The sequence below is a fragment of the Plasmodium sp. gorilla clade G2 genome, assembly GCF_900097015.1.
Source record: "Plasmodium sp. gorilla clade G2 genome assembly, contig: PADLG01_00_53, whole genome shotgun sequence".
Taxonomy (NCBI): Eukaryota; Apicomplexa; class Aconoidasida; order Haemosporida; family Plasmodiidae; genus Plasmodium; species Plasmodium adleri (nom. inval.).
In genome coordinates, this window is record NW_021628904.1 from 1 (window position 1) to 8,846 (window position 8,846).

Sequence of the window (8,846 nt, forward strand, 5' to 3'; positions counted from 1 at the left end):
AATAAGGAGTATGATAATTATTCTGATAGAGGTTCTGTGTCTATGGAATACGATGAATATTACGATGAATATTGCGATTATGATGAATATGATGATTATAATGATTATGATGATAATTATGTAGGAAATCCAATGAAATTATTTACCAGTGATATAATGAATAGGTATGGAAATATTAAAAGTGGATTAAAACATAATACAAATAAAATTGCAAAGACTGTTTTAAAAGGTATAGATGATATAGATTATGAGGAGTCATCTATTAAAGTAAATAATAAAAATAAGAATAATAAAAAAAAAGATAAAATTGTAATTGATAAAGAAGATATATCTGATAGGGTTTCTTTGAATTCAACCGATTCAGAAAGATATTATAACAATGAAGATTTTTATAGAAATGGTAATTATTATGGAAGTAATCATTATTATGATAGTGATATGTATAGCAATAGTGATGATTCTGATAACGATGATGGTAATCCTATTACTGTTCTTGCATCAGAAATAGTCGATGCGTATGGAAATATAAAAGGGGGTGCATTAAAAGTTAAGGATCTTATTACTGAAGGTGGACCACAACTTTTAGATATGACAGCAAATATGGTCGGGAACAAGACAAAAGATGGATTAAACAAAGTAAAGGAAATTGTTAGTAAGAAATGTGGTATCGATGTAGAATCTGATATAGATTTAGAGACTGAAACGAATCCATTAAAATGGCATGAAGTAATAAGAAACAAATATAGAAAGTTGCATTTTGGATGGAAATTGTTTTTAAATATTGGCCCTGCAGCTGTATTAGGAATTATAGGGGGTGTAGTCGCTGGAGTTGGTACTCCGGCATTATGCTCAATACCATTTTTGCTTATGGCAGGAATTCTTTTTTTTCAGGTCTATAGATTAACGAAGAAGCTTTATTATAGTAAGAAAAAAATAGGTATTAAAAATCTATTTTAGACATAATGTAATTAAATATAATTATAATAGTAATATTATATAGAGGTTGCTTTAATTAATTTCAAAATTTTTATTTTTATTTTTATTTTATTTTTTATTATTATTAAATATATTAATTACTAAATCAAATATATATATATCATTTTTGTTTATATCATATGTAAGAAATATATATTGAATATATATATTTGTATGTATATAATGTTTTAAATATCTTTTTATAATTTTTACCTTAAAAAAAATATATATATTTTTTATGTTATATGTATTAATATATTTTCAATTCGTTTAGATTTCAATATATATATAATTCAGTTTATATATATATAAATGTTTTTTTTTTTTCGTATATATTAACTTTTTACGAAATATGAGTTATTATTTTGTAAAATTATTATCAATCATATTGTTTTACATTTAATGATTTTATATAATATATTTTCTAATTCTTCTTAAAATATATATTTAATATTTTTAATAAATTCATAATTAAATATTGAAAAAGTTCTTTTGTTTACGTTATTAATTTTTTTTTATAAATGTCAATGTATTTTGTTAAATAATATATGTCTAAAATTAGTTCATCTTATTAATGGAAGGAAAAGAAAATAAAGTAGACATATTGTAATTTGAATTAAATACCTTTGTAAATGCTTTTATAATTTTTTTTATTTTCCTAAATATTATGAATGAGAATAAATTCTAAATACTGTGTTATTAGAATGACTTAATTAATTCTTAAATAAGATTAAATAAAATATTACAAATTTTGTTCAAATAATATTTATTATATTAACTATATGGAAATATTTATGATTATGTTATTCATATATAACATATTGATTTATAAGCAAATAACTAAGGGAATATATATTTTTTTTTGGTATTTCATTGTTTCTGGTTAATTATATTGACAATAATGTTAGTTTGGAAAAAACAAAAATAGGATGTTAAATTAAAAATAGATATTTACAAATTTTAAGAGTATACTTATCATAAATTTAATTTATATATATGTAATAAACACAATATTAAAAGTACAAAATTATAAATTTATTATAACATATATTTTTATGAATAATTTTTAAATGGAATATTTAAAATATATATTTGTGTGGGAAATTAAACATATATATTATTATTTATATAAATATTTATGTAATAATTTTTATGTTAAAATAAGAGAAGAACATATTTATTTATATTTATAAATTTTAAAAATATGCCATATATATTAAAAAAAATAAACAATTGTTATTTTAATATTTATAAAAAAATTAAAATATAATAAAATTCATTTAGTAAAACATTTGTATTTTTTTGCTCCTTCAGAAAATTTGCATTATATAAATGAGATACAAATATATTTTATATAATATTTTTAAAATATAGGATTAATATATATGTTATTTGTGTTATATGATTTTTTGTGTAAAAATATTTTATATTTCCAATATATAAATGTAAATAATTTTCTTATTAAATATGTAATTATTAATATTGCGTTACAATTTTGATTTTATAACTTTTTTATGTTAGCTATTTATGTTGGAGAAAAAAAAATATACATATATATATATATATATATATATTAATTTTCGTGTGCATTTATATATGTAAATTTGTAAAATATATATCATCTAATTGGAATTATATATTTTATTATTTCCTTATATTTATTTTTTTGTATGTTTGTATAATGTCACATCAATAAATTTATATAATTGAATATATTTTTATTTTTATAATATATTTTATTTATGAATATTTTTATCTATTTATTAAATTCTAGAACAATCATATAATATATATATGTTTAAAAAAATATATATTATATATTTTTTCAAAATGTGGAGATATATCAATAAAGGTATAATAATTGCATATTAAAAAAAGAAGAAAAATGGACGAAATGTGTTTATTTGATATAAGCACAATGGGATGTTATAAATATTCACATATGTTCATATTAAAATATATTTTATTTATATTGTAATTTTAAATATATTTTGCGTTTTCATTATATATTCTATGGTTTAATAGGTTTGTAAGATATATGTTTAATGTGAATATTGTTTTAAATAATATATTTCTTAATTTAATAATTATAAATTATATTTTTAAAAGATATAATGTATTTTTGAGATACGAACTATGAAAGACGTTTGAGAAATAAATGTATATATTATTTATTTATCTAATTTATACATATCTTTCATTTATTTTGAATAGAACAAAATAAAAAAATAGTAAATTAATATCTTATAAAATAAATGTCTTATTATATATAAATATAATTAGTTCTTTTTTTATTGTAATAAACTGTAAAATAATTGTATAATAATACATATTTAATTATATGAATTAGAATATTTATATAATGCCTATTAAATTATAAAATATTCAGTATAAATAAAACAAAACAAAATTCAAAAAAAAAAAAATTTATATTTAATTAATGGATATTATAGAGATTCATATATATATATATATATATATATCATATCATGTATAAACTATTAATAATGAAAAATAAAACGGAAAAAATATATAAAATTATACATTTACAATTTGAATACATACTCATAAAATTAATTAATTAATAATATAGTAAATATACACAATTTATTGATTTATTATATGTCAGATTTAAATATTATAACATATAATATATATATATATATATATATATATATATATATATATATATATATTAAAAGTAATGTACATATAACATTATTTTATATTATTATTTCAAATTCTCATATTTTATAAGTTTACGTGTACTTTGATCCTCGTCAAACTTAAGAAGAAATGAAAATCTTTTAATGAGATATATAGGTATTATGAATGATAAGGGTCGACACAAAAGAGGTAAAATTTCAAACAATGAAACTACGAATAAATCTAATATTGGTGAATGCTTATTCTGAATCCTTAAATCTAATATTTTGTCTAAAAATAGATTATCATAAAATTCTAATTTACCTTTCAACGTTTTAATAGCATTCCTATGTGAATCATTATTCAAAGAATTAACATGATGAGTGTAATCATATTTTGCATCATTTATTTCTTGTTTTAGTAAATAAAAATAATTAGGTTTTTTATCTGTTACATCATAATTAGATAATGTATCTATATCATTATCTTTATCATTATTTATATGATTCTTTATATGTGTTTGTAACATTTTTGGCAGTTGTCTCATCAATATGTGAATATATTTCACATAATCGTCTGATTAAATTATAATTATTTTTATTATCATTTTCACAGATATTAAAACATTTGTCAAAAAATATCTATAAAAAATAATTAAATTTATAAATAATGTTATTAATTATATAATAAATAGTATGAAAAAAAATATATATCTATAATGAATAATAAATATATACATTTTATAATATTATGCTTTTTAAATTATTACCTTATTTGAATTAAATAAGCTTAAAATAAAACAAAAAAACACAAAAAATTTATTCATTGAAACAAACTTCTTCGTTTTATTAAAGACACTATAAAAATATATAAAGTTTATTTTATATATATATATAATATTTTTATAATATAAAAGATTTTATAAAATATATATTATGTTTTGAAAATTTTATATAAATTCGCTGAAAAGATAAATCAAAAAAAAAAAATTATTTTATATAAATATGGAAAAATTATATAATATATATATTTATGAAAGAAATAAAAACAAAAAAGAAAAAAATTATATAAATATATATATGTATATAAAATATGTATATATTTGGTTTTAGTGCAATATGGATTATTTATTTATATATAAAAATATATTTTTTTATTTTATGTATAATATTTAAGTAAAAATATAATGGTTAATGTAATAATTTTAATATATATGATAAAAAGAATTTTTATTTAAAAAATATAAAAGTATTAGAAATATAAAAATAGGTAAACAGCCAAATTAATAAATAAAATAATTAATTAATTTTTGTAATGTATATATATAAAAAGTATAATAATACAAATATCGCATGAGCTATATTACATTCTATTTCTTTTCCTTTTTTGTACATTAAATATAATATCAATATTGCACATTTAAATATAATATAAATAATAAAACATATGTATATTTAAAATATTTTTATATTATATACATGTTTCTTTAATAATTACATTTTATCTAATATCTAATATGACATAGATTATTTTCATTCTTCATATATAATTACATATGTGCCAACAATTTTTTACACATTTCCAAAATTTTAAATGTATAATTTCTATTATTATTATAAAAAATTAAAATACATATAATACATAAAACATTATGAAGACATTTATTTCAATATAAATATATAACAATAAACTAATAAAACATTTAATATGCATTTAACATATTTAAAAATATTATTTTTCTCTTTATTTTTAGATACATTTATATCTTCACACCACGGTAACAAATATATATATATTTATATATTTTATAATATTAAACTTTTATTTAATATCTATTTTATAAAACATACTAATAAGCGTTGTCCCTTTTTTTTTCAGAACATTCCTAGAACTAATAATGTTTCTCCAAAAAATGTCGCCATTAATATATCACCTGTAGGACCAATTCCAGATGTAATAACTCTTGATTATATAAAAGAAAATCTTGAACAAATTCAACTAATGAAAGATTTAATAATCAAAGAAAAATTAAAAAAACTCAAATTATTAAAAAAAAATGTAAAAAAAATAAAAAAGATAAAGAAATAAAAAAAGAAATTGAAAATTTAGAACGAGAAATAATGGATACAAGAAAATTATGTAATAACTATATAAAAGATGAAATTAAAGAAATTAAATCAATAAAAGATCAAATTATTAAGGACAAAATAGAAAACGATAGATGGAAGAAAGATTTATTGATTGATTATGAATTGAAAAGACTTATGTTCAAACCAGATATTACACATTTAAATAAATTAAATATGAAGAATATCTAAAGGAAGAATTAAGAATTGCAAAATTGAAAGATAATATATTTAAAATATACCAATTTATTTTATATTTAATACCTAATACAATATACTACACTATTGAATTTATAAATAATATTCCAGAAATAGAGTTGTCACCTCCAAAAATTTTTAAAATGAAAAAAAGGAAAAGTAAATCATTTTTAGAACTATGGAGTTCTTTATATGAAATATTGGAAGAAAGAGTTCATAAGTATCAAATTGGAGGATATGTATTTGGATTTGGTTTATTAGCAGGAATAGGAAAATCTATACATTCAATCGTTGCTACACCAGCTGTTTGTATTAAATATGCTGCTGCTTTTTCAAAATTCTCGGCGGCTGTTTGTAAATCTAGTACTACATTACAGGTTTCTTCTGGTGCTATTGCTACTAGTGCAAACTCTATGAAATTTTATGAAAAATTAAAACTTTTAGAGGCAGCATGTACAGCAGCATCAGCTTCTCCTGATCCTGCTACAAAAGTAGTAGCTGCAATAATAATTGTTATACTTGTTATAATACTTTTAGTATTTTTATATTATGTAATAAAAAAATCAGGTATTTTAGAAAATGAACATGTTCAAAAAGTAATTGTTCCTATTCAAAAATTTTTTGATAAATATATAACTAAAATGAAATATTACTTTAAAGATGTGATATATTATATAAGCCATTAAAAACAAATACTCAATAAAGTACAATTTAAAAAATGTAATATATTTCTTTTTTATTATTATATACAAAATGTATTCTATATCATATAATACATTGATAATATAATTAATTTTTATAGTTTCAATAATTTCCAAATATATAATTATTATATTCATATAAACGTTATTATTTAAAAACAAAAGAATTCTAATATGTATTTTTTTGATATATAATATTTTCTTCTTAATTTTGTTTCTTATATATTTTCATTGTAAATAATATATACATTATCCTCTTTATAAGGATTATTGTTTTATATTTTAATTATAATAAATATATATCATTAACTATTTTGTATATTTATTAAACATAATATATTATTATATAGATACATAGTGTTTTAATATAAATCTTAAATATACATTTATAAATTAAAATTATAAAGTATGAAATCATATCATATGCAATCTCTATAAATATGTTGTAATAGTAATAATATGAATCTTCAAATTTGTCATTTAAATATATCATGTGTGTTGGTAAAATATAACAAAATATTATATATATATATATATATATGATTTAAATATTTAAACTTATTTTCTTTAATTTGATATATTTGTACATATTTCAAACATATTTAATTTCTAACCAAATAAACATTATGGTATTTAAGTTTTATATTATATATGCATTACATATATAGGGAAAATATAATAATATAATAATTAAAAAGAAAACAATAGTGTTTTCTAATTTTACAATTAACATATTAAATAATATTAATATTAAATTATGTCACTAATTCTGTTTTTAGTCTTTTAATAATTATATATTTTTTTAAATTATATATATTTATATTACTAAAATTATTAATACTATGGACTTATAAAAATATTATTATATTTATGGTAAATTATAGTAATATGTCTTTATTATTCTTTATAAAGTATTTTTGTCATGTACTTTTTAATATTTATTATTTTTAATAATATATACATATATTTCCTTTTCAACTATTATTTATTTATTTGACGAAAAGACAATATATCTAAGAATAATACATTATGTATTCCTTTTCACTTTCCTTATATTGATAAAAATAAATTTAAGTGTATTATAATTATACAATTTTTAGAAAGAATATTATATTATATATATTTTTTTATTAAATTGTATAACATTATTTTTCTTTTTAATTAAGGTTTTTTTTATATATAAAGATCGGATTATATTATTATTTTAAAATTAATTAAAGAAAAAAAAAAAAAAATTATTTTTAATATAAAAATAATATTATTCATATTTTAAGAATTTTAAAACATACACATATCAATATATTTATTATATAATTACACATATTAAATATATATATATTTTTAATAAATAATAAATTATAGAATTTATTAATTTTATTAATAAAATTAACGACGGATATATAATAATAGAGAAACAAAAAAACAATTCATGCATATATTGAAATAATATATAGAAAATTAGAAATTTTCCTTTTTTTATTTTATTAACTAAAAAGTATAAATTAACATAGTTGTATAGAATATTAGAACATAAAAATTATTTTAATATATTAATTCATTAATTATTTATTAAAAGTATAACTGAAAACCTTTAACAAGAATATAGATATAACAAATTATTTTTCCACATGTTTCATTATATACTTCTTTGTGTTGCCATAACCATGTAACAAGCATCCATGTTCCTAAAATTAATAATATTATAAGAAACGCAAAGACACCCCCAAAGACCACCAAATGCCGGAAGAAGAGAAGTTGCAAGTTTTGCAGTTGCACCAGCTACAGTAGTTGCACCAGCTACACATATGGTAGAAAACATGCTAACACCTGCAGCACCTCCGAATACACCTGTAAATGTTGACATATATATCCAAAAATTACTTTCCTTAAAGATTTTTCTGTATAACCAGTTCTTCAATCTTGTCATGCAATGAATTGATTTTGATGAAGTATTCTTTAAATTGTATTTTTCATATTCATTTTTTAATGTTTTATTTACTCCATAATTCCTTTCTTTTTGATCCTGTAAATTTTCATACATATTGTGTCCATTTTTATCTGTATCAATTTCATTATTTCGTTTTGACAATTTATCATTTAATCTTGTTTCTTTTGTTAAACTATTTCTTGTTAAGGCACGATTCATAGATTCCTTTTTACCATGTTGAGCTAAAGATCTTTTAATTTTTAAATTAAAAAA

The 8,846-nt window shown here is 17.4% G+C and overlaps 3 protein-coding genes and 1 pseudogene across 4 annotated transcripts; 2 read left to right on the forward strand and 2 right to left on the reverse strand.

The window, feature by feature from the left end:
- Nucleotides 1–957, forward strand: PADL01_0032600 (annotated as a pseudogene). The gene has a single exon. A coding segment is annotated over exon 1 (957 nt).
- A 2,749-nt stretch (nt 958–3,706) lies between these two features.
- Nucleotides 3,707–4,168, reverse strand: PADL01_0032700 (Plasmodium exported protein, unknown function; the record flags this gene model as incomplete). Its single annotated transcript, XM_028680563.1, has 1 exon — nt 3,707–4,168. One exon carries the CDS (start codon nt 4,166–4,168, stop codon nt 3,707–3,709), a length of 462 nt encoding a protein of 153 aa, XP_028541341.1.
- A 639-nt stretch (nt 4,169–4,807) lies between these two features.
- On the forward strand, nt 4,808–6,631 carry PADL01_0032800 (Plasmodium exported protein, unknown function; the record flags this gene model as incomplete). The annotated part of the gene is made up of 4 exons (XM_028680564.1): nt 4,808–4,816; nt 5,375–5,398; nt 5,500–5,679; nt 5,942–6,631. 4 exons carry the CDS (start codon nt 4,808–4,810, stop codon nt 6,629–6,631), a joined length of 903 nt encoding a protein of 300 aa, XP_028541342.1.
- A 1,651-nt stretch (nt 6,632–8,282) lies between these two features.
- Nucleotides 8,283–8,792, reverse strand: PADL01_0032900 (Plasmodium exported protein, unknown function; the record flags this gene model as incomplete). Its single annotated transcript, XM_028680565.1, has 1 exon — nt 8,283–8,792. The coding sequence occupies one exon, from the start codon at nt 8,790–8,792 to the stop codon at nt 8,283–8,285; it is 510 nt and encodes a 169-aa protein (XP_028541343.1).
- Nucleotides 8,793–8,846: the final 54 nt, after the last annotated feature.